The sequence below is a fragment of the Carassius carassius genome, chromosome 14 (genome assembly GCF_963082965.1).
Source record: "Carassius carassius chromosome 14, fCarCar2.1, whole genome shotgun sequence".
Lineage (NCBI taxonomy): Eukaryota > Metazoa > Chordata > Actinopteri > Cypriniformes > Cyprinidae > Carassius > Carassius carassius.
In genome coordinates, this window is record NC_081768.1 from 21,013,680 (window position 1) to 21,039,945 (window position 26,266).

Consider the following 26,266-nt stretch of genomic DNA (forward strand, 5'->3'; position numbering starts at 1 on the left):
TGTCGGGCAAGCGTTCCCACGCGGTCCGAAACAATACTAGCGGTCTCAAATTTTCCGCTTCTTGCAACGCTGTCATACACGTTAAAATGTCCGGGCACGAAAAGCTTGTGGCGTTCGTGCACAGGGGAAGTGTATGCGTAAGAGCCATTGCGTCTCGTTGTGTATAATCCTGAAACGTGTCCACGGCAGGAATTCGGCCAACAGATTGAACATCGGGCTCTGCCGCTAGCGAAAAAGCAGCGGCTATGCGAGCCGTCATAAATGGGTCGTCTGTGCAGGACCCTTGAATCTCCCCTCGAATTCTGAAAGCTGGATTGCGCAGGGTGTCTGAGGGAACGTTTGGCATTACAGCTCGATCCAATGCTGCTCAAAACGCTGTTTGCTGCGAGACAGTCAATGTTAGAGCGTGTGGACTGCAGTTGTTTTGTTAGTTTATCCACCATGCGGGTAGCCACATAAATAGCTCACTGAGGAAGGGGAGGCGCGTTTCTCCTGTCCGCTCGGAGGGAGAGAACCGCCGGTTGGACAAACATAGTTTGAAAAAGCAAATCTGCTGGGTGATTAACACGCTCGAGTGGGGGAGAGTGAGCAAGTGGAAAAACTCCAGTGCATCACTGTATTCATAGTCAAGCCGCACATATCGCCCCTAACCAACACCTCGTGTGGGGCTTCGGCGACCACAGAAGCGAAACGGTGGGGGTTAGACGCGAGGCGACTTATAGAAATACACTCCAGAGCGCGGATTCCTTTTTTTTTTTTTTTACTGTAGCCGTAGGCTATCACGGAGAGAACATGTAGAGAGGCTTCAACGAACCTCTCATGAGTGCCTCCCCGTGATAAACCCATATATGGCTCTTACCTTTCCTTGACTCATCGCATCCGCGAAGAGGAGTTAACACTGCTCGTAGAAACCGCTGGAGAACGCGAGATGAATCCTAGGGCACAGATGATTCGCTTCCCTGAAGGAATGAAATCTAAGCGAAATGGCGCGCAGCACCCAGGTATACGATGCGTACGCATCCGTAGGGCGGTGCCCAGTGCTATTTGGCCAATAGGATTGGCGGGATGGTATAGGGCTTCAGACATTCGTCACACCGAGGGGTGTTCCCATATCAGGTGACGTCACCGCAGCATCGAAGTGACATATGAAAGGGAACTCTGCTGTCTCCTGTGTGTATGGGGGAAAGAGAACAGGCTAGAACTACGTTTAAATAACATATAGAAAATATCTGCTTGATAACTTATTATGGAGCTGGGAACAAGCCCAAATAAGCAACTACACTTTAGAAACAAGCCCAAAAAAACGCGACCCGCGACTACCAATATTTGTAAGCGACTTTACAGAAAAAAAAGCCCAAAGTCGCTTATAATAAGCGGACTTGGCAACACTGAGCGCAAGGCCCATCTATTTTTTGGGTTGTACGCATTTACAATCAGGCACCGATGGGGCAGTCTGGGGTCCTTGGCTTGAGGCTGTCGGCACGGGTGTGTTACAGTCTCCTTCAGCTCGCCCTCCAACTGGCCAGGCCATCCACATTGGCTCAGCGCTGGGAATAAGTTCAGCAGGCGTACCCGAATAACCTCACTCCACTCCTTTTAACAGGTAAGTTGGCGAGAAACGCAGAAATCACGTACTGCGGACAGTTCAGCGTTGGAGCTGTTAAATCACATGCTTTCTACGTAGTGTTAGCGCGTTAGCTGAATCTCTCAGAGCCCTCGGCCTGTCCTAATGTCACAGCCAGAGAGACGGAGCAGCCCAGAGCCTGAGATCAGTCAGAGCCTGACACGAGCACAAGTCAGCAGCGTTACATCCCGATCTATAGTGCAGCTTTAATGGACAGATCTCCGGGTCAGAGCTGCTCTCTTCGCGGGCGGATATGAGTGAGCGACCTGTGTCACGATGATCAATTCAGTGCTCGTGTGTCTCTGTTTTGTTTAAGACCTAACCACAGTTCATGCTGTACTTCTGTCTGGTTTGGTTTTAAGTCTGTGGTATGTCCACCAGCAGCACCATGCGGGTTTCTAGTGGTTTCTGAAAATGGGAAGGAGATCCGCAATTAGCCTTGCCCTTACTTTGCCCTTTATAAAAGAGCAGCTCTCGATTAATTGAGCGGAATTGATTATAAACTGATAAGATTCTTGCACAAGATGATAGTTTTCTTTCAAAGCAGCTAATACAATGTTTTCACGCCGGAAGGACTTGCAAGGAATTGTTTCTGTGGTGAAGCAGCGGTAATGTTGTGCTTCCTAAAAAGACAGACATGGGAACACCTGCCACTCCTTCAGGTCCAGACGTGACTCTTACTCTGTGTGATAAAGGTGATGCTGATGCTTTATATTATATTTAGAGTAAGTTATGTTCTCTGCTTGGGAGTGTAGTTTAAGTATATTTACTAATATTTGTTTTCTCAGCATTATTTACAGTGTTTCCAGAGCATTTTTATATTGATAACATTCTTGTTAGATGTTTTTTCTTATATTCCCCTGTTGATAGGTTTAAATTGGTATGGTTTGCTGCTCTTCGAGTCTGCTCAGCTTTGGTCTGGCTGGGAGAACAGCTGGACCAGGCTAAACCAGTTAAGACCAGCAAACAATCTTAGGCTGGTTTTCATTTATTTTTCCCTCTTTGAATAAGTCCAACCCCAATGGCATGGTCTCTGTTTTTATATTTGTGTATTAATTCATTCATTCATTTATTTGAGAAATTGCAATCTGATTGGTTGTCCCCCCCATCTTTGTATACTGCATTGTGATTGGTCTCTTACTTGAAATTCCATGAAGAATTGGAATTGATGTCTTTGCATGCATTTAACCGTTTAGATGCAGCATTGTCACTGTACAGTTCCTGGATGTTGTTCGTCATACATTACACTAAAAAGACCAACAATTAAAGTAGAACTGTTTTTAAAACCGTCTCCGCCCCTCGCCTCCACACCTTTCCCAGGCTGCATCGGTTTTATTCCTATAATTGCTTCTCATGCTGACTTGTGCACATGCTCCACTCTTGTAGATTTGTGTGGAATGAGTCAATGCGTCACTTCCTACCTCCGTGACTCAGTGAGGAGTGGCCTGCTGTCAGTTCAGATTAGCCAGAGCAGAGCAGCTGCATTCAGGATGGATCTTTTATCAAACTGATATGACACTGGCTCACTACGATTAACCATGTAAAGCTAGAGATACCATAGAGCGTCCAAAACATCCCACCGCTTTATTTCAAATGACTCCGATCGGTTGTAACTGTGTGAATGTGTTGGTCTGCTTCTACACAGCTGTATTAGGGTTATGATGTTCGTAATTATTCAAACATGCTTTTTTTAAATAGGTAAAATGGCAGTTCCCCCAGCATATGCTGATCTTGGCAAGTCTGCCAAAGACATCTTCAACAAAGGATATGGTAATGTATCTAATGATGCACTACATCGTGTAAAAAAAAATCACCATTAGTTGCCACTTCATGTTGTAATAGTTTCCCTTGGTTTGTTCTCTATAAGGATTTGGTATGGTGAAGCTCGATGTCAAGACCAAAGCAGCCAGTGGAGTGGTGAGAATTTCTCTTCCTAAGTGTTTTATGAAAGAAAATACAAAAGCCAATTCCATGTACATTACAAATACATTTATATTTATGCATTTAGCAGATGGTTTATCTGATGCGATTAAAAAGGAACAAAATTAGTCAAAGAGCCAAAAATATTTGTGATGTACCAAGCCAGGTTTATTGGACAACTAGATTAGGAAAAAAGAAAGGAGAAAAGTACACATGCAGCTTATTTCATATGTTGATACTTAATGCTTTAATTCTGTAGAATTATTTTTTAATAAAACAATGCATGAATATGCCACCATGATCTGAAATATTTAACCTTTACATCTCTATAGGAGTTCAAGACCTCTGGTTCCTCTAACACTGACACCAACAAAGTTGTGGGCAGCCTGGAAACCAAATACAAGAGGTCTGAGTATGGGCTGACCTTCACAGAGAAGTGGAATACTGACAACACCCTGGGCACAGAGATCGTCATCGAAGACCAGGTCTGAATGCGTTTTCAAATCACTGAATGGTGTTTAATCAAGGTGCAGGTGATTTTAGCGTGAATAATAATTCTGTTTATCACTTTTTCAGATTGCAAAGGGACTGAAGCTGACCTTTGACACAACCTTCTCACCAAACACAGGGTAAATTATTCATTTTTCTACAGAAGAGCTTCAGATTTGGTTTGAAGCCCAGATTTGTCTCAGTGCATGTGTATGTATTTGGGTAAGGGGAGATTATGTTGTTTCATGGTGGACTGTAACTCAGTATTGTATTGAGCAATTCAAGTGTAGCCATGTGACAGAGTTAGTTCTGTTTTGTTGTGCATTGATGCAGGTTGCTTTTACACAAGCTCAACAGCGTAGGCCTCGTGTTCTGAGAACTGTGAATCGGTCTGTCAGGAGAGAGTGGTGCCTGTCTGCTGTCGTCTGGGTCTGTGCTCACGCTGACTAGTGATGGGAAGTTCGATTCTTTTCCGCGAACCGGTTCTTTCGGACCGTTCGATTTAATAAACCGGTTGAAAAAATCGGTTCACCGGTTCTTTTACGCTCGACGTAATGATGTCATTGGCGATGACGTAATGGCGTCATGTCTATCAAACATTGAAATATATAAAGTCAGTAATCATAACTTTAGTCAGTTAATAACCTTATAATCATGAAAAGTTTACAATTAAGTTTTGCAACAACGCACCCAAAATACAGTAACAGCAATAATGTGCATACGAGGATTTAAGTCTTAAAGATATAAAGTAGCCTAAATAAATTAGGTGTCATCAGCGCAGAAACCATGATTCACTTACTACACATAATCCATTGCGATGTATTTGTTATTAAATGAACTTACGTTTCGCCAGATTGCCCTTCATTCAAGCCCTCGGTTTACCCGTGCTCATAACATTAGCACAGAATCGGTCCAGAATCAATCACCAAAAGAATCAGTTTGGTTCAGACGCGCCGTGAGTCAGTCGGCTTCACGCTGAATCACACATGCGCAGTATCATCAGCTCCTCGGTTCTCGAATCGGATGCGTCCAAAAGAAACGGTTTTCGGTTCAGTGTACTGATGATCCGAAAACCGATGCAACCGGTTCTTGACTCGAGAACGAGAATCACTCTAACCGGCACGTGCTGCAGTTCAGTATAATCAGCTGCTCTACTCGTGTTCATGTTCTGTTTACTACAAACTCAATTTGTGAATGTCATCATTAGCTATAAATACAGTACAAATATTTCATAAATCATCCCTTATTCCTATTAAACATAGTCTTTAGAGTCTTCATTATTGTCCAACTTTCCTGAAAACCCCTTTGGCCTATACATAATCTACAATATACAGATTAGAAACATTCATCTTAAAAAAAAAAAAAAAAAAAAAAAAAGTTATTTTATCACACTTTCCGATGTTTAACAGAATACTTAAAAAATTACACGCATGCGCAGTATCATCAGTTCACCGGTTCTCAAATCGGACGTGTCCGACAGAAACGATTCTCAGTACAGTGTACTGGTGATCCGAAAACTGATGCAACCGGTTCTTGACTCGAGAACGAGAACTGCTCCAGCAGTGGGCGTGTTCGTACGTCATCTGGCTCTGCTCGGTGTTCATCTTCAGTTCTCTCTTCACAGGAGTTCAGTCAGTGTTAGGGCTGTCAAAATTGCTGAAAATTGAACTTCGAATATTCCCTCTAAAAAATACACGAATATTCGAACATCTGGTGGCGCATGTTGTCAATGATGCACATTACGTCAATAACAGGCAAAAATAATACAAAGAGACATAACTACTTGTATAGATAGTCTATTTAAGTTTAAACATATATGACAACGTATTACCTACACAAAAAAAAAGGAAATCAACTAATGGCCAAGACTGCAGACCTCACACTCTCTCACCCTCACGTTCTCTGCGCATAATGGTTTAAATGAACAAACAGATTTTTGTGCAAGCAATTTAAGGTCGCGACTGTTGTCCCAAATATAGCAGGCTTCATATAGTGATTGAAACAAATATTATTAATATTAATTGAAGTTTTACAGCATATAGAACTGACATTGAATGCTCCGAGCGAGTTGTGCTGTGGTAAACATGGAACTTTTCCTTGACATGAAACGATAAATAATCAAACCTCGGATGCATTGCTTGACAGAACTCCCCGAAGCGTGCCCCATCCACGATACTGATCGGTCCCATGTCCTTACAAATGAACGAAATTATTTTATCTGTTATGGCCTCTTGTCGTGTTGCAGACAAAGTGCTTGCGGCGAGCGATGCAAAGTAACATTAAGTGTCAAGACATGACCGTTTAACTGGAGTTTCACACATTATGCCATGCTCATTTGGGTGCACATTTTTGAGATGTGACCTCATGTTACTAGTGGTCGAATGGTATGCTAACTGCTAACTGTATCTTAAATAGCTTGCATACAACTTTATCTCACGGGTCAACAATTTTACCTCATTTTCTCTGCTGCGGTCAAGTTGGGCTCTGCACTTGCTGGCATCTTCCATGAAGACGCGTCAACTTTCAACAGTGATGCTGTGCCAGACAGTGCGACTCCTGTGAGGCTGTGACCCGTCCCTGAACCCTCAGGCGCACTAGCGCGCCCACTCGCAAAGCAGACGACCACGCCTCTACTACCGCGGGCCTTTTTTTTCCACATTTTTTTTTTTTTCGAATATTAATTTTCACCTTCGAAATTCGTTTTCTTAAAACTATTCGAATACACATTCGAATTTAGAATATTCGTTGACAGCCCTAGTCAGTGTACTGCTTGAGTACATGAATTACTCCGGGATATTGGTTTATTCTGACTCAGAGGAAGTGTCAGCCACATTAAAAAAGTTAACAGTTTAAGTCATTTGTGGATTAATGCTTATTGGAGACACGGACCGTTTCAAATGATTCAGTTCGATTTGGTGAACTGGTTCAACCGGTTCACTAAGAAGAACTGGTTAAATTGAATGGTTCGTTCGCGAATCGGACATCACTAACGCTGACATGGCCTTCACTGATGTACAACCCGAATTCCGGAAAAGTTGGGACGTTTTTAAAATTTTAATAAAATGAAAACTAAAAGACTTTAAAATCACATGAGCCAATATTTTATTCACAATAGAACATAGATAACATAGCAAATGTTTAAACTGAGAAAGTTTATAATTTTATGCACAAAATGAGCTCATTTCTATTTTGATTTCTGCTACAGGTCTCAAAATAGTTGGGACGGGGCATGTTTACCATGGTGTAGCATCTCCTTTTCTTTTCAAAACAGTTTGAAGACGTCTGGGCATTGAGGCTATGAGTTGCTGGAGTTTTGCTGTTGGAATTTGGTCCCATTCTTGCCTTATATAGATTTCCAGCTGCTGAAAGGTTCGTGGTCGTCTTTGACGTATTTTTCGTTTAATGATGCGCCAAATGTTCTCTATAGGTGAAAGATCTGGACTGCAGGCAGGCCAGGTTAGCACCCGGACTCTTCTACGACGAAGCCATGCTGTTGTTATAGCTGCAGTATGTGGTTTTGCATTGTCCTGCTGAAATAAACAAGGCCTTCCCTGAAATAGACGTTGTTTGGAGGGAAGCATATGTTGCTCTAAAACCTTTATATACCTTTCTGCATTCACAGAGCCTTCCAAAACATGCAAGCTGCCCATACCGTATGCACTTATGCACCCCCATACCATCAGAGATGCTGGCTTTTGAACTGAACGCTGATAACATGCTGGAAGGTCTCCCTCCTCTTTAGCCCGGAGGACACGGCGTCCGTGATTTCCAACAAGAATGTCAAATTTGGGCTCGTCTGACCATAAAACACTATTCCACTTTGAAATAGTCCATTTTAAATGAGCCTTGGCCCACAGGACACGACGGCGCTTCTGGACCATGTTCACATATGGCTTCCTTTTTGCATGATAGAGCTTTAGTTGGCATCTGCTGATGGCACGGCGGATTGTGTTTACCGACAGTGGTTTCTGAAAGTATTCCTGGGCCCATTTAGTAATGTCATTGACACAATCATGCCGATGAGTGATGCAGTGTCGTCTGAGAGCCCGAAGACCACGGGCATCCAATAAAGGTCTCCGGCCTTGTCCCTTACGCACAGAGATTTCTCCAGTTTCTCTGAATCTTTTGATGATGTTATGCACTGTAGATGATGAGATTTGCAAAGCCTTTGCAATTTGACGTTGAGGAATATTGTTTTTAAAGTTTTCCACAATTTTTTTACGCAGTCTTTCACAGATTGGAGAGCCTCTGCCCATCTTTACTTCTGAGAGACTCTGCTTCTCTAAGACAAAGCTTTTATAGCTAATCATGTTACAGACCTGATATCAATTAACTTAATTAATCACTAGATGTTCTCCCAGCTGAATCTTTTCAAAACTGCTTGCTTTTTTAGCCATTTGTTGCCCCCGTGCCAACTTTTTTGAGACCTGTAGCAGGCATTAAATTTTAAATGAGCTAATTAAGTGGATAAAAGTGTAAAATTTCTCAGTTTAAACATTTGCTACGTTATCTATGTTCTATTGTGAATAAAATATTGGCTCATGTGATTTGAAATTCCTTTAGTTTTCATTTTATTAAAATTTAAAAAACGTCCCAACTTTTCCGGAATTTGGGTTGTATAATAGGCTCATGTAGCTCATGGCAGGGGCTGTGGATCATGTAACAGAGGAGTGAACAGCAGTGTTTGTTTCTGAGCAAAATCAGTGGATTTACTAGTGTACTAAAAAAAATGTCAAAGTTTGGGTTTAGCAAGATTTTTTTATATATATGTATATATATATATATATATATATATATGTATGTGTGTGTATATATATATATATATATATATATAATATATATATATATATATATAATATATATATATATATATATATAATATATATATATATATATATATATATAATATATAATATATATATATATATAATATATAATATATATATATATATATATATATATATATATATATATATATATATATATATATATATAAATTCTTTTTTTTGTGTGTGTTAAGTATTAATTTCTTAAAAAAATAAAATAAAAAAAATAACCTTACTGATGCCAAACTTTTGAACGGTAGTATATTTCACAAGCACAGCTATGTGCTCTGTTGTATTTGTGCAGGCAATGCAAAATGGGACGTCATGTGCTGTTTTTTTTTGCTGGCCTCAATATAAGCTCTGAAATGTAATAAAATGGTTCAGTGAATTAAAAGGTAAAACCAAGGCATGTCTATGTCCTTCCTTACAGTATCTGCAGCTTGTCTTTTGGCAGGAGTCTTCATTTCAGATAATATATTAAAGTATTTATTTATAGTGGTCAACCGATATATCAGTAAGGTCAAAATTTGGCATTTTTCAAATATCAGCATTGCTTGGCCGATATGTTCGAGGCGGGACTTTTATTTTGACAGCGCAGTGAAAGGCAGCACCTGAGCACACACAGTGCTCACACTCTCTCTCTCTTGTTCGCTGTCGTCTAGTGGTGGAAATTATGATTCTTTCAAGAGATTTGTTCACCAAAATGATTAGTTCAGAATCGTTTACTGATTCATTCAGTGATTATTTCTTCGTATTACACAAAATATGCCAGCAGGTGGCAAAAAAAGAGTGTATATGTGTTATGTCAACGAACGTATTCTCTTATTACAACAACTGATCTGGCTTTATTAAAATGTGTGCATAAACGCATTCAATCTATAAAGTCAAGTTGTTCAGATGAACAAAGCATGAGGTTTTCTTGCCTAATTAGCATTTTAATTGTTTGGTCAGACAGTTTGTATATTATATATTCACATTCATAAATCGGGGTTTAAACGTGGAGTTCTGCATGCTAAATATCAAAACAAGCGTATGTGCACAGTACCTGTAACTGCGCTTTGCATTTTGTGAGATTGACATGCTAAATAGGAGACTAACCCAGTTTACCCTCATTCATTTCGTTCACGAACGAGATAAGCTATGTACCAGTTCATTTCATTCACGAACGACATGTATCTGTTCATTCAACTCGCTCACGAACGACATGTGTACCAGTTCAGTCATTTCATTCATGAACGAGTTTTACTAAATCATTCAACTCGCTCACGAACGACATGTGTACCAGTTCGGTCATTTCATTCATGAACGAGATTTACTAAATCATTCAACTCGTACACGAACGACGTGTACCAGTTAGAGCCCGACCGATATGGATTTTTGGGGGCCGATGCCGATATTAACTCGAAAAGAGCCGATTTATAAGCCGATATTTTGATTTTAAAAATAATCTGGATATTAGACCCATTTCCTATAAACTGCACTTACACAACATTCAATAGCAAAATATCTGCCTGTTCTATGTATGTGGGCTGTATAAACCATTTTCCAGAATGGACTATGTTAAAAAAAAAAAGCCTTAGATTACAGTCTCAATGACTAAACAATTGCACATCAAAAGTATTTTTTTTTTAATGATCAAAAAACAGTCTGGTTTTAAACATTTAACACTTTTACTTTCTTCCAGTTGAAGCTGGTTTTAACAGTCTGTGTGTGTACTGTAAATAAATTATAATACTAAAGTTAAAGTATTTGCAGAAGTAGTCCCACACTTTGCTGCTACAGCATTCACCTTTTTCAGCCATCTGTAGGCAGAAAGAGAGACAGAGAAAGAATAAGCATGTGTATTAATAATATCACCATGTATCATTACTCATGTCATCATTAGAATTATAATAATAATAAACTGGGATCTCCTACATAGGCAAAAATGAGAAATATATATATATTTTTTATTTGTCAAGTAATAGGTATTACCTACTTATATTTAACAATATTATTTCAACATTTTCCTGTTATGTCTGTAAAGCTGCTTTGAAACAATATGTAAAAAAAAAAAAAAAAAAAGCGCTTGTTCAGCTCACATTTATTTACATGTCCCCTCTGGTTTAATCATTTTTGACGCACCTACTCTAGTTACTGTAACTACATTATATTTGCTCTCACAGAACATCGTCTTGCCTACTATTACCAGAAGATTACGGAATCAATTCGAAGTTGAATGGTTAACGTTAATGTCATGAACACACTGCTGTCAATTTTGAGAAGAACCACCTTCAAACAAGTTAATAGCAAGCATTTAAGGGGCCTGCTAAAAAGGAAGCTATATTAGCGTTAGAGTAACGTAACCAGCCTGAATTCACCAAATTGTTCTCTGAACCTGAGGGTAGCCTCTTCTTCCTTGCTTCTCTCTTAATTCTCATCAGCAGGACTAGCGCTATCGCTCGCTTCTTACAACGGGACAGATATATGTTTGCTGCTGACCCAAAGGTGGAGGAACAGACTATGAAAGAGCTCCCGCTAAACGTTTTTAAAACCCCACCTACGCCATAGCGCAGCGCAAATCGTGTTGTATCCAAGGGGCAACATTCTGATCTGAAAAATGAAGCCTACCTGGAAGTGCGAAAAACTGCAATACATCGAAAATCCGCCAGGGGAAGGTCCCAAAAGGGAGCAAATGTCCATAGCCCCCATGTTAAAATGTCCGTTTTCACAGCATAAATTCATGTTTTTACAAGTTGGTCCCATGGACTTTTATTGTATTTTTCGATAGCTTCCGAGTGCCTGACAACTGTGAGGGGGGTGATTTTTTTTTTTCTAACTCGTTAGTTTAGATCGTATTTAGATATCAAATATTTGACAATAAGGGTGTGGTTAACTTTGAGTGACAGCTTGATTGACAGCTCACAAGGCAGCGCCACGGAGAATGACAACAAGAAGCGCCATTTTTTAATACAGTTGACATATAATACTACTGTTTCTGTATCATGAAATGTAGTTTTAAGAGGTTTTCAGGCGAGAATGTAGTTGTTTAAAGCTCAAATCTGTGGTTTATTTAAAGATTTATGAAAATTTTATTCAGTTGATCCAGCGATGACCGGGCGCTCGGCGTTCATGTACCCCGCCTGAAGCAGTCTTTCCTCGGCTAGACCTTCTAAAGTTTGCCGCCAATGCCGCGGACTCTGGCATCTCTGTAGTGGTTAAACATGAGATATAATTTATCTTGTGTATATCTAATGGGCGATTTTTGGTCTCGTAAATCTATATTTTTTTTTCCCTGGGCAATCGTTTTGGCTGAGGGGAAGTTTCATAACTTTATAAGCTATTTAACTTTACCGATGTATGGTTAGACTAGAGCGCTGACTTTGTATGTTTAACTGAATTGTTTGCTTTATTTGTATAGCTTCTTATACCTTTTACTTATACTTTTATAATGGCTAATATTGATAAAACTGAAATTTAACAAAAAGAGACTGAGTTGAGTTTTGTCATTTTAAATTTTAATACAACGAAGATGATCTGTAATGTTGTTTACTGCAAAATCTGTTGTTTAGTACAAATGCACATATTGCCTGGACCATAAAATGTTTAATATTTTTATATTATATTTAAAATGAAAAGAGGCAGGTTTGTGTTTTATATTTAGTTTTTTCATAAATAGGCAAACGTTATGTGTAGTTGAATATAATCAATATGCGTTGCCTGAACCACATTTGTGTGGCTATAATGTTTAAGATTTCTTTTAATGAAAACGAAAATAGTTAGTATGGTGTTTTATAACATATTTCGTTGCCTAAAATATACACAGAGATAACCAAATTTGCAGAGCGAGCTGAGTGAAGCGTTCTGCGTCAGAAGGTGGGCGGGGTTAGGATTTCCCAAGATTTTCCAAGATGGCGCTGCCCATACCCCCCATAAACGGCTTCAAACCCGTTCTTCAGAAAGTCTATGGGTGACGTCACAGATGCTTTGTCCATATTTTTTACAGTCTATGGTTGTATCTGAAGGGCAACGCTGAACCCAGCGGCAAGCGCCGTGCATACCGCGTCCTGTTAGAAAGGCCCAATTACGCGGTCATTATGTGGGAAACACACCGCAATAGAATAAGAATAAGTTAAACGCTAATGTTATAGTTTGACCTCCTATTAACGTTCGCGCTCTTCCACTGATAAACATGGTATTAGCTTTGTGGCTAATCTAATATAGCAATGCATTAGCGGCTGTAAGTGATGTTACAGAATATTTAGAAGTGATAATGATAGGACCGTTAGCTAGAACTACCACACAGTTTTTATATACAGGGTATGAACTAAATCTACAATCATTTCACATGACGAACAACAGGCTCACCGTCAAAACAGTAAGTTACATCTCCGTGGCTTGGCTAATCGCTTTCTTCTGTAGTGAACTTCTGGCGCTGTTGTTATCTCTGGAGCTGCAGCGCTCCCTCTGGTGGGCACACTATGCAACACTCATAACATGAGTGAAGCATGAGACTCTGTTTCTCATGTTTCATCAGCCGTTATAAATGCCGATGCCGATTTAAATGCAATTAGCTTATATCGGCCGATAATATCGGCCGGCTGATATATCGGTCGGGCTCTAGTACCAGTTCAGTCATTTCATTCACGAACGATAAGATCTCTAGATCTCAGACTCATATGAAACTCGTACATTGAAGGGCATATTCGTTCACTACATTCAACAAATCACACACTCTGTCACATCTCATACTCGAAGGTTAATGGCTCGAGGTTGAGTAATTCTTTGACAGGATGAAATGGTTGTTACCCGGTTCACCAAGCTGCGCATGCGCTGCTAATAGCGCCACGCTGCTGTGGAGGGAGGAACTTCAGTGAACGAGAAATATGAGTCAGTGGATTGCGTGAACGAGAACGATTCATTCACCTAAAAGATTCGTTCAAAATGAACGATTCGTTCACGAACGACACATCACTACTGTCGTCGTTAACAGTTCTGTCTAATACAGATAGAAGTCTGTCTAATAATCAGACAGAACAGTTAAACATAGGAATTCATGTATACAGAAAGTGTTAAAACAATTCCGTTTGTTATTAGTAATAGTATTATAATGTAATAAATAAAAAAATATATCGGCTTTATAATATCGGCCATCGGCCCCCTGCTTTCAAAGATATCCACATCGGCAACAGCTGGCAAAAAAACAATATTGGTCGACCACCATTTATTTATATATTGATTTGAGTTTTATTTTTAGTTGAAGTTCTAGTAATTTATTTGCTGTTTTGATGTGTAAGTGCCACTAACATTAGACTAACAGAAAGTGTTGCAATAGTTTTGTCTTAATTTGATCATTTTTGATCATCAAATCAAATTGATAATTTTAAGCCTAAAAAATAAAAAAGTGTGCATTTATTGATCATAGTAACTATTCATACTTATTCCTTCTTATGTGTCACCTAAGTGTCCAGATACTGTTTCTGAACCACATCTATGTATGCCTCCAAAGTATAATAACTCGCTTCCGTCATGACCCCAAAAATATATTTTAGTAATAATACTAAATGAGATTGTCTAGGATCAGCTATTTGCCATTTGTTTTGATATGTTATCTTGAGGATGAAATTTATGTAACTTTTAAGTTTATTTTAATTGTCCAAATACATTCCAAGATTGCATAATTATTACTATTAAGTCATTTGTTTAGCTAATTGTATCACTTGTTTGATGGGAAGGAATATTAACAATCCAAATGGTTTATATTTCTGCAGGTTGGAATTTTGGTTTATTGCTAGTCAGAAGGCAAATAATCCATATGTTTAAAATACCTTTTGTAAACAAATGTTGTTTGACTAAACGTGATGATAAATTGTGTATTTTCCCTCATGTACAGAAAAAAGAGTGGGAAAGTCAAGACTGCATACAAGCGTGAGTACGTCAACCTGGGCTGTGACGTTGACTTCGACTTCGCTGGTCCGACCATCCATGGGGCTGCAGTGGTCGGCTATGAGGGATGGCTCGCTGGATACCAGATGTCCTTCGACACTGCCAAGTCCAAGATGATCCAGAACAACTTTGCTGTAGGCTATAAAACAGGAGACTTCCAGCTGCACACTAATGTGTAAGTCATGACCCATCACTACATCATCCTAAGTGCATGAGACGAGGACCTGGTTCATTTTTGTGGGGAGAAGTGTTGATATAGTGAGAAATTATGGATAAAGAGTTCGCTTAGACATCAGGAATTTTACTACAGGTTGTCTCCGGAATGACACATTACTTGTCCACTAATATGGACGGGGACAATCTGGAAATACAAAGGATTTGAAAATGATGACTTTCTTTTCGTGCCTACAAATATAAATAATAAAATATTAACATATTTTTCTTTTCAAATTTCTGCGACAAATGTCTTTTTTGATTTGTTCTTTTGTTTGTCCCTGCAGTAATGATGGCTCAGAGTTTGGGGGCTCAATCTATCAGAAAGTGAGCGATAAGCTGGAGACAGCGGTGAATCTGGCCTGGACCGCAGGAAACAACAGCACACGCTTCGGCATTGCTGCCAAGTATCAGCTGGACCAAGATGCTTCCATCAGTGTGAGTAGACTCGTGTTACTTTGAAAAAAATCAGAAGTTACAGAAGTGGGCAATTGTTTGCTTCTCATTTGATCTAGGGGTATGCGATGTATGTAGGGCCCTATGAAATCCATTTTATTTTTTCCAAAATTCTATTTTATTTTTTTCCAAATTCTGTTTTTTCTGTTTTAATTTTTCTGGATTCCATTTTTTTTCTGTTTTAATTTTTCTCATCTCCTTTTTAATGGTTAAATTAAATTGTATTAATCAAAAAGCATGTCCAATTAATTAAAATCATAAAACGTATACAGTCACATCAATTTATTAAAAGTTTAACAAAGATGTATGTAGGGCCCTATGAAATCCATTTTATTTTTTTCCAAATTCCGTTTTTTCTGTTTTAATTTTTCTGGATTCCATTTTTTTTCTGTTTTAATTTTTCTCATCTCCTTTTTAATGGTTAAATTAAATTGTATTAATCAAAAAGCATGTCCAATTAATTAAAATCATAAAACATATACAGTCACATCAATTTATTAAAAGTTTAACAAAGATTTCATAGGGCCCTATGAAATGTTTTATTTTTTCTTCACCACATGTTTTATTGTTACCTAATTCTGTGTTTTAGCATGTCTAATTATTTAAATGCATAAAAACGTAATTTATTCATTGTTTTCTTAAAATAGCCTCATGAAATGTTTTTTTCCCCTCTGAAATTCTGTCGTGAATTAACTTTTTTTCTGGTTATCAAATGAAGGCTTAAAACTCCTTTAATTATTGAAAATTAAGCAAACTGTATTTTTTGGTAAACAAAGGGGATTTACTATTGAAAATAAAACATGGAAGAAATGTTGTGTGATTATTCCTTAAAAAAAATAATGTTTGTTTCTTTTCAATAGTAGTAGTAGTAGTAGGCTATGTACATTCTGCTGAACAATAGTAAAACATTTCTGGCAAATACTTGTCTTTAAATTAAACCAGACTTTTATTTTGACGGGTTGTCGTACCTTTACAGTTCTGTGTATGTGATATGACGCTAGTTATCTCAAATCAAACGATTTAATGCTCATGAAGTGACTCTCAGAGCAGTTCTGGAGATGTTGTTCATGTGTTCACGTCCTTATTTAGTGAGACTGCAGATGCTGAAATCACCGCGAGCGTCACGCTCGCTTCAGTGTGTGTAATAAACGAAGTCACGCTTTCATTTCATATTCATATAATTTCATACAAGATTCATATTTAAAAAGACTGTTCTGGCGAAATATTTACAGATATGAGTCCATATCGCGATTTGATGTAAGTGCAATGACCTACTTTTGATTAATTCATTCAAAATTTGACAAATTCCATGACATTCCACGTTAAACTGTAAATTCTGTTTTTATTACTGGATTCCGTGATTTCGTCCACGTTTTCTGCATCGCGGAAATCATAGGGCCCTAGATATGTATCATCTACAATAATATTGCAATTGTTGTTTAAACGATATGCGATTTGACATTTAGTATATCACAAAAACACAAGTTTATGCTTTCACTGTGTGATTTAGTCTATTAAAATACATTTAGATTTCCCCCTAAATTCAAGATATAGGGGCAAAAACTACCCCGTTTGACTTGTCTTTTTATATTTATATATTTTGAAACTGTTAACTTAATATCATGTTAAGAGTTATGTTTTTCTCCAAATATCAGCATGATTGCAAATATGTTTATTGAACATCAGCATGATTAACTATTATATTTATTGAACAGCTCAACAAACTAGAAGTTAATAATATACATTTAGATTTCCCCCTAAATTCAAGATATAGGGGCAAAAACTACCCCGTTTGACTTGTCTTTTTATATTTATATATTTTGAAACTGTTAACTTAATATCATGTTAATATCACGCTCGCTTCAGTGTGTGTAATAAACGAAGTCACGCTTTCATTTCATATTCATATAATTTCATACAAGATTCATATTTAAAAAGACTGTTCTGGCGAAATATTTACAGATATGAGTCCATATCGCGATTTGATGTAAGTGCAATGACCTACTTTTGATTAATTCATTCAAAATTTGACAAATTCCATGACATTCCACGTTAAACTGTAAATTCTGTTTTTATTACTGGATTCCGTGATTTCGTCCACGTTTTCTGCATCGCGGAAATCATAGGGCCCTAGATATGTATCATCTACAATAATATTGCAATTGTTGTTTAAACGATATGCGATTTGACATTTAGTATATCACAAAAACACAAGTTTATGCTTTCACTGTGTGATTTAGTCTATTAAAATACATTTAGATTTCCCCCTAAATTCAAGATATAGGGGCAAAAACTACCCCGTTTGACTTGTCTTTTTATATTTATATATTTTGAAACTGTTAACTTAATATCATGTTAAGAGTTATGTTTTTCTCCAAATATCAGCATGATTGCAAATATGTTTATTGAACATCAGCATGATTAACTATTATATTTATTGAACAGCTCAACAAACTAGAAGTTAATATTGAAGTGTTAGTTCACCCGATAATGAAAATTTGTCCGTCTTCTACTCACCCTTGAAGCATCCTAGGTGTATGTGACTTTCCTCTTTCAGAATAATCCAGTTATTTTAAATATTATCCTTGCTCTTTCAAGACTTTCAATGGGAGTCATAAGGTCGCATACACCTAGGATGCTTCGAGTGTGAGTAGAAGATGGACGCATTTTCATTCTCTGGTGAACTAACCCTTTAAATGACATTTTAGACACAACAGGTTTTTTTTTTTATTCGACAATGAAAATAGTTCAAAATAAAGCCACAGCAGAACTGTTTTGCATCTCTGAGCAACACACAGATGTTTCATTAATGAATCAATCAGCCTTTGAACGAATTGGTTAAATGAATGACTCAATGAGTCACTCATGCAGTCATCTCCTACTGAAGATTTTAGGTTTATATAAAGTATATTTTCCCTTTTTTCCTCTCCCAAAATCATTTCAAATTTCAGTTTTCAAAAAAACAAAAACAAAACAAAACTTTAATTTAGTGCTGCAACGAAGCATCATAGATTACGTCGACTACAAAAATACGCCGACGTGCATGAAATGCGTCGACGCGATACACTGTTTACATCTCGCGTAATGGCATACTGGGAATGGAGAAAGTTGCATTCTATCACAAAAACAGAGACCACTGTTATCAAAAGTATGGGAATACTTTAAACAGAGGCCAAATAAAATGGCCATTTGTTCCCTTTGCAAAACCGATATGGTGTATCACGGCAGCACAAATGCGATGCACGAGCACCTCAGAGGAAAACATCCTGGCGCTCTCCGGTGTTACTGTTTAACTGGTTACCGTGTGATCTGGTGACCAACTTCCTGGTTCAGGTCTCTGCTGCAGATGTGATGGAACGACCGCAGCAGATTCGGCGATTCTAAAAACACAAACTGATGTGATATTAAGGGTCTTATAAATGCAGACTTGCTCATTGCATGATTCTGATATTCTTGTAAAGATTACAAGCTATTGGTATGATCACCCGTAGCGGCTGAAGTAAGGATAAAATAAAAAATAAAGTCTGTGTTGGCGCTGGTTTCGAACACGCGTTAGGGGCGTTCACATATCGCGCCTAAAAACGTGTGGAAAACGCTAGTCACGCCCACTGATCTATAATATAGTGAGTGAGTGAGTAATGTGACATGGTGACCCACTGGTGACCCATACTCAGAATTCGTGCTCTGAATTTAACCCATCCGAAGTGCGCGCACACAGAGCAGTGAACACACACACACACACACACGGTGAACACACACCCGGAGCAGTGGGCAGCCATTTATGCTTATATATTTATAAATAAATAGATCAGTGGTCGCGCCGCTTTCTCCTTCGTTCCAAAGCGCTCGGGCAGTTGCGCCTCTGGGGCGTCTGTCATTGCTAAGCAACCATGACGCGCTCTCTCCATGAAGACGCGGAAATTTCAGCAAAGGATAAATGGATTTGCAGCACTAAAAATCACTTGCAGTAGCTCTGCTACTTTATTTCAAAATGGCAATCCATATACAGCTATGATCAGCTGTTCCTTCATCTTAGCTGAGCTTTCAACGTTGGTATGGGAAAGGATGAAGCTGATTGGTTAGTTCTTGTCACATGACCCGCGGTGCGCTTGCGGCATTCTGAAAAGTTTAGATGTTTTCAACTTGATGCGATGCGAACGCGCCTGTTTTCACGTGCGTGCCGAGACCGCGTCGCTTCCATTATGAGCATGCATACTGCGCGCCTACATTGGAAATAATGAACTTGTGAATATGTGAACGGCCCCTTAAAAGACAGCGCGCCGCGAGACAGTCACAAACCACCGAGCTACCCCGAATCAGCTCCAGATCTCTGGACCATGCTAAACCATAGCAGAACCCTGACTACATTTTATGGTTTGTGATGCTGAAGAACATTTCATGACATCTCAGACAACTGTAAATTTGTGGCTACTGTGGTTTAATTATAAACGCTATCGTAAACTCATATTTACCATAGTAAAATAATTTTCTTTGCCTCTTTATTTTTGTATACTGTAAAAACTTCAACCACATTGGTTGAAAATGAATAAAGGTTGAAATATTATATTAGAAGTTGTACTTATATTTTTTTTGTAAAGTTATCCAAAGGATTCATTTGCTAATTAAAATAAGAACATTAGATTAGATTAATTATTTATTGTAATAAAAAATAATCGTTAGAGTAGTCGACTAATCAAAAAAATAATCGTTAGATTAGTCGACAGAAAAAATAATCGTTAGTTGCAGCTCTACATTAATTATGCATTTGTATGGGGGTTAAATGCATTCATGTCTATATGAAGGCATCTAAATTATACTATAAATTATAGATGCAGGTTTTGTGCCACCTTTGCATTGCAAACACAGATTTTGTTGATACTGATTCAGTTTCATTGGTAACAGCCTTTTAGTGTCTTACTATTTTAATTTATTGATTCAATTTAAGAATTTGACAAGATGATGCATACATATAATTAGGTTAGAAAAACTGGTCTTATTAAGATCCTTAGATCCTCATAGAATGTAAAAATCGATTTTAACTATTGTAAAAGTTCATTTCTGTTACTCCTGCAAAATAATCACTGCGTAGAATATGAAGAATTTCAAAAGCTTTGGAAGTCATCTGTCCACGGCAGTCCAAACGGACACGGAGTACAAGCACAATAAAATACTCGGCAAAATACCGCCCAAATATCATTTTGACACAATTCCAGAATTTTTTTTTTTTATTATTATTATTATTTTTTTTTTTATTGCACACCCCAATCTGATTCCAGAAAGTAAATTTTTAAATGTACTTTTTCCATTAAAGTAAGGAGTGTAGGGAAAAATCGATTTACTAATGAATACTGATGCTTTCTTGTTGTTGATATTATCAATCTACAGTGTCATTTATACCAGTGGTTCTCAATTTCGTTCATGCCACTGCTTTGCACATTTTGTATACAAATGTACAGAGCAGTTGCAGGAACGGAAACTGAACCGAGTGTGTCAAATAAGAGAGATATCTCTAACATTGTGATTTGAATGTTACATTTGGCTTTGCATGTGAGTATTGTGGCTGAAGAACAATATTTTCCTCTCTATCAACAGGCTAAAGTGAATAACACCAGCCTTGTCGGTGTTGGTTATACTCAGACTCTGAGACCAGGTACAGATATGAAATTCTTTTATTATTATTTACACTTGAGAATTTAATAGCAAAAGGCATTTGTTTCTTCTCTTTTGTGTCTCGCAATAGTTTATAGCTGGTAACATCATCTTGCCTACCACACAATGATTCACTTCAATTTTGGAAACTGATAAAATGGCGCCTGAGTGGCGCCGATACAGGATGGCTGCCTCCGTGACGTTCTCTGCAGTTGTTTTTGTGTTTTTGTTAGTTTGTCCTGTCTTTAGTTATATTCCTGCAATCAGTTTCACCAGGGACGAATTGCTGGATATTCGGCAACACACATCTCCCGATATTTCACCGGTTTTCGACTATTCTGATGTTTTGCTGGACATTCTTGTCGGCGGAGCGGCTGCCCTGATCACACGCTTCAAGAGGACGCGCAGGCGGGGAAAGCGAGCGGGAGCGCTCGTGAGACTCAGAAAACGCGGATTTCGAACGCCGTTGCCTAGCATCCATCTGGCAAATCTCCGCTCTCTACCCAACAAAACGGACGAACTGCTTCTGCTCTCTCGGACAAATAAAGATTTCTCCCACTCTGCTGCTCTGTGTTTCACGGAAACTTGGCTGAATGACACCATACCGGACAGCGCGCTCCATCTGCCGGACTTTCAGCTGTTTAGAGCGGATCGCGACGCAGAATCAACGGGGAAATCGCGCGGCGGCGGGACATGCTTTTACATCAATGAACAGTGGTGTACAGATGTAACTGTGTTAAAGAAGACGTGCTGCTCAAATCTCGAAACGCTCTTCATTAACTGCAAGCCGTTCTATTCGCCGCGGGAGTTTCATTCGTTCATTCTGGTTAGTGTTTACATCCCTCCTCAAGCGCACGTGAGCTCAGCTTTACAGAAACTCGCTGAGCAGATCACAGAGACAGAACAACAACACCCAGACTCTGTTTTAATCATTCTTGGGGACTTTAATAAAGCCAATCTCTCCCGTGAACTGCCAAAATACAGACAGCATGTTACTTGTCCCACAAGAGACAGTAATATATTGGATCACTGTTACACAACAATAAAGGATGCATTTCACTCTGTTCCACGAGCAGCTTTGGGACATTCTGATCACCTTCTGGTTCATCTTATACCGACCTACAGGCAGAAACTAAAATCAGCTAAACCTGTATTAAGGACTGTAAAAAGATGGACTAATGAAGCAGAGCAGGATTTACAATCTTGTTTTGACCTCACTGATTGGAGTGTTTTTGAAGCTGCTGCCACCGATCTGGACGAACTCACAGAGACCGTAACATCATATATCAGTTTCTGTGAGGATATGTGTATTCCTACCAAGACTCAACTAAATTACAACAATGACAAACCGTGGTTCACTGCAAAACTCAGACAGCTCCGTCAGGCCAAAGAAGATGCTTACGTGAAGGGGGACAATGTCTTGTATAAACAGGCTAAATACACACTGGAAAAGGAGATCAAAGTGGCAAAGAGGAATTATTCTGAAAAAATAAGGACTCAGTTCACTTCGAACGACTCCGCATCAGTGTGGAAAAGCCTAAAGAAGATCACCAATTACAAGACACCACCCCCCAGCACTGTGGAAAATCAACGACTGGCAGACGATCTGAACGAGTTTTACTGCAGGTTTGAAAGAACACCCATCACCTGCCCTGAACACCTCTCCACACAACCGTTCACACCAATAACAACACCTGCAACCAACCCTGAATGCCTCTCCAAACAAACGTTCACACCATTCACAGCTCCTGCAACCCATCCTGATCACCTCTCCAATCAACCGCTCTCACCATTCACAACTCCTGCAACCAACCCTGAATGCCTCTCCAAACAACTGTTCACACCACTCACAACTCCTGCAACCCACCCTGAACACCTCTCCAATCGAGCGCTCTCACCATTCACACCTCCTGCATCCCCCCTCTCCCCCACACCTGCAATACAGATCAGCGAGGATGCGGTGCGCCAGGTCTTCAGGAAGCAGAAAAGGAAAAAAGCACCAGGCCCAGATTGTGTTACACCAGCCTGTCTGAAATCCTGTGCTGACCAGCTGGCCCCCATCTTCACAAAGATCTTCAACAGATCGCTGGAGCTGTGCGAAGTCCCTTCATGCTTCAAATGCTCCACCATCATCCCCATCCCAAAGAAATCCAAAATTACAGGACTAAATGACTACAGGCCTGTGGCTCTAACGTCTGTAGTCATGAAGTCATTTGAAAAACTGGTGCTGGCCCACCTGAAGGACATCACTGGACCCTTGCTGGATCCTCTTCAGTTTGCCTACAGAGCAAACAGGTCTGTGGACGATGCAGTAAACATCGGACTGCATTATGTTCTGCAACACCTAGACAGACCGGGGACCTATGTGAGGATCCTGTTTGTGGACTTCGGCTCTGCCTTCAACACGATCATCCCAAACCTCCTCCTGCCCAAACTAACTCAGCTCTCCGTGCCCACCTCCGTCTGTCAGTGGATCAACAGCTTCCTGACAGACAGGCAGCAGCTAGTGAGGCTGGGAAAATACACATCCAGCACCCGTACAATCAGCACCGGAGCTCCCCAGGGCTGTGTTCTCTCCCCACTGCTCTTCTCCCTGTACACTAATGACTGCACATCTAAGGACCCCTCTGTCAAGCTCCTGAAGTTTGCAGATGACACCACACTCATCGGCCTCATTCAGGACGGTGACGAGTCTGCTTACAGACAGGAGGTTAAAGAGCTGGCTGTCTGGTGCAGTCTCAACAACCTGGAGCTTAACACGCTCAAAACAGTGGAGATGATCGTGGACTTCAGGAGAAACCCCCCTGCACTCCCCCCACTCACCATCATGAACAGCACTGTGACTGCAGTGGAGTCATTCAGGTTCCTGGGCACCACTATCTCTCAGGACCTGAAGTGGGACATTCACATTGACTCCATTGTGAAAAAGGCCCAGCAGAGGTTGTACTTCCTTCGCCAGCTGAGGAAGTTTAACCTGCCACAGGATCTGCTGAAACAGTTCTACTCCACCATCATCGAATCCATCCTCTGCACTTCAGTAACTGTCTGGTTCAGCTCAGCTTCTAAATCGGACCTCAGAAGACTACAGAGGGTAGTCCGGACTGCTGAGCGAATTATCGGTACAACCCTCCCATCTATTCAAGAACTGTACTTATCCAGAGTGAGCAAAAGGGCTGTTAAAATCACTCTGGACCCCTCACATCCAGCACACTCCCTCTTTGAACTGTTGCCATCTGGTCGACGCTACAGAGCACTGAGCACCAGAACGACCAGACACAGGAACAGTTTCTTCCCTCAGGCAATCCATCTTATGAACAGCTGATAATAACTGTGGGACACACTACACTATTTATATTTATATACACTACACTTTTTATCCAACACACATACTTAGCGTACACGTAAATCTTTTGCACATAATATACATGTACATACATGGAACACACTATACTACTTATATTTATATTTATCCAAACACACATACTTAGCGTACAGTTACAATTTTTCCACATAATATACATGTACATACATAAATGCTCTTTTTAATATACCTGCCATACATTGTCAATTTGTATATTGTCAATCCTTACCCACCTATTTGTATTTTTTTGTATTTTTTATTCCTTATTGTGTTTTTTGTTCTGTCGCTGTTATGTTGCACTGCGGAGCTCTGTCACGAAAACAAATTCCTCGTATGTGTGAACATACCTGGCAATAAAGCTCATTCTGATTCTGATTCTGATTCTGAAATAGGGTGTTTTAGAAATAATTTATGAAACCTTTATGAAACCTGACCCTTTATAATAAGTTTATTTATTGTCTGTTAAAAGCTGCAGTGATACATTTTTTTTAATGTTTTTTCAGGCATCAAGTTGACCCTGTCGGCCCTGGTTGATGGAAAGGGCATCAATTCGGGTGGCCACAAGCTGGGCTTGGGCCTGGAGCTGGAGGCCTAAACCTGCTCCCGCTTAACTTCAGGGACAAGGGAATATCAGAGAAATCTGGCCTTAAATCTTAACTCCAACAGCAACCAGCAGGGGGATGGGATAGGATGTGTGCAAAGGCTCCTCAAAAGCGATCATGTCATAGTGTTTCTTTCTGTCCCCTCCTGCTCCTAATGCCCTTGTTTGTTTTTCATTTGTAGTCATTCTCTTATAGACATTCAGCTACAAATTAATTTCTTCATCTCTCTCCAGCACTGCCACAGTAATGATATACTCTCTGGGATGGAGGGCGTCTGTGGCTTTCTGTTGTTTTCACTTCTCAGTTAGCCGTTGGTGGGTTTAGGGTGGATTTGTGACAAAACTGTCTCTGATTTCATCATTTGTATTGTATCTGATATTCCTTAGTCATCTGAATGCTATTCAAACAACCGCTTAACTCTATATTAAAGGTTATACCTCCAATTATTTAAATACTGTCATACTGTTTTCTTCTTTCCATGCACGGACAAGCTTAAGCCATTTATTTTTCCTTCGGCAGCCATTCAGAGTAACTGTTGTATGTGAAGTCTGCCCTCGAACTGAGCAGTTTTTGGGTAGCCTATTTGGGAACTAAATGCTGGTGTTCCTGTGCTGGAATGGCTGGCCTTTTATTTTGGTTTGCAGCACAGACGACTCTCCGTGGCTCACCATGATGACGGAACAGGTCTTATGGATGTGGTTTGAGTTCAGTACCCTTTGCTCCCAGTGTTGCATTATGACCCTAATTCCCTGACATCATGCATTCACAACACCTGAGTCCTTATGTGTATGTTTGAACTTTTCAATAAACTATTTGAATTAATCTATGATATAGTGTTTGTGGCTTACAAGGCAAATTGGTCCTCATAAAAATAAATTATACCCAGAATTCTGCAGAGGAAAAACGAATTAACTAATGCTTAATGTAAATACTAAATGAACAGGCTTATTCACATGAAATGGTAGAAGAGAAGCATCTCGTATTTTTCAGTGACAAAAAGTGTGAAATTCCTTTTGTGTGTTCAGAGGGGGAAAACAGAGCCTGGAACGCTGCTTGTGTTCTGTTTTTAATGGTTGTTTCAACTTTAAAAGGGTCTGACCTATAGAAGTTTAAAAGAGTTGATTAAAATGCATGTTTGTTGACCTGATGACCTGTTTGAGTGGAAACGGTCATTACATTCTGTGAAATTAGGCCAGCAAGG

At 39.4% G+C, this 26,266-nt stretch overlaps 1 protein-coding gene across 1 annotated transcript; it reads left to right on the plus strand.

Moving 5' to 3' along the window:
- The first annotated feature begins 1,446 nt into the window (after positions 1 to 1,446).
- On the plus strand, positions 1,447 to 25,887 carry LOC132157319 (voltage-dependent anion-selective channel protein 2-like). Its single transcript, XM_059566612.1, has 9 exons — positions 1,447 to 1,603; positions 3,323 to 3,394; positions 3,492 to 3,541; positions 3,877 to 4,029; positions 4,121 to 4,173; positions 14,732 to 14,959; positions 15,285 to 15,435; positions 21,046 to 21,103; positions 24,967 to 25,887. Exons 2-9 carry the CDS (start codon positions 3,328 to 3,330, stop codon positions 25,056 to 25,058), a joined length of 852 nt encoding a protein of 283 aa, XP_059422595.1. The 5' UTR covers positions 1,447 to 1,603; positions 3,323 to 3,327; the 3' UTR covers positions 25,059 to 25,887.
- The last annotated feature ends 379 nt before the right edge of the window (positions 25,888 to 26,266 follow it).

Bases quoted from the DNA above. Each gene is read 5' to 3' on its own strand.
- LOC132157319 (XM_059566612.1), top strand. From the start codon at position 3,328: ATGGCAGTTCCCCCAGCATATGCTGATCTTGGCAAGTCTGCCAAAGAC. The intron at 3,542-3,876 runs GTGAGAATTTCT...ACATCTCTATAG, and splicing joins CCAAAGCAGCCAGTGGAGTG to GAGTTCAAGACCTCTGGTTC. The intron at 4,174-14,731 runs GTAAATTATTCA...CCTCATGTACAG, and splicing joins ACCTTCTCACCAAACACAGG to AAAAAAGAGTGGGAAAGTCA.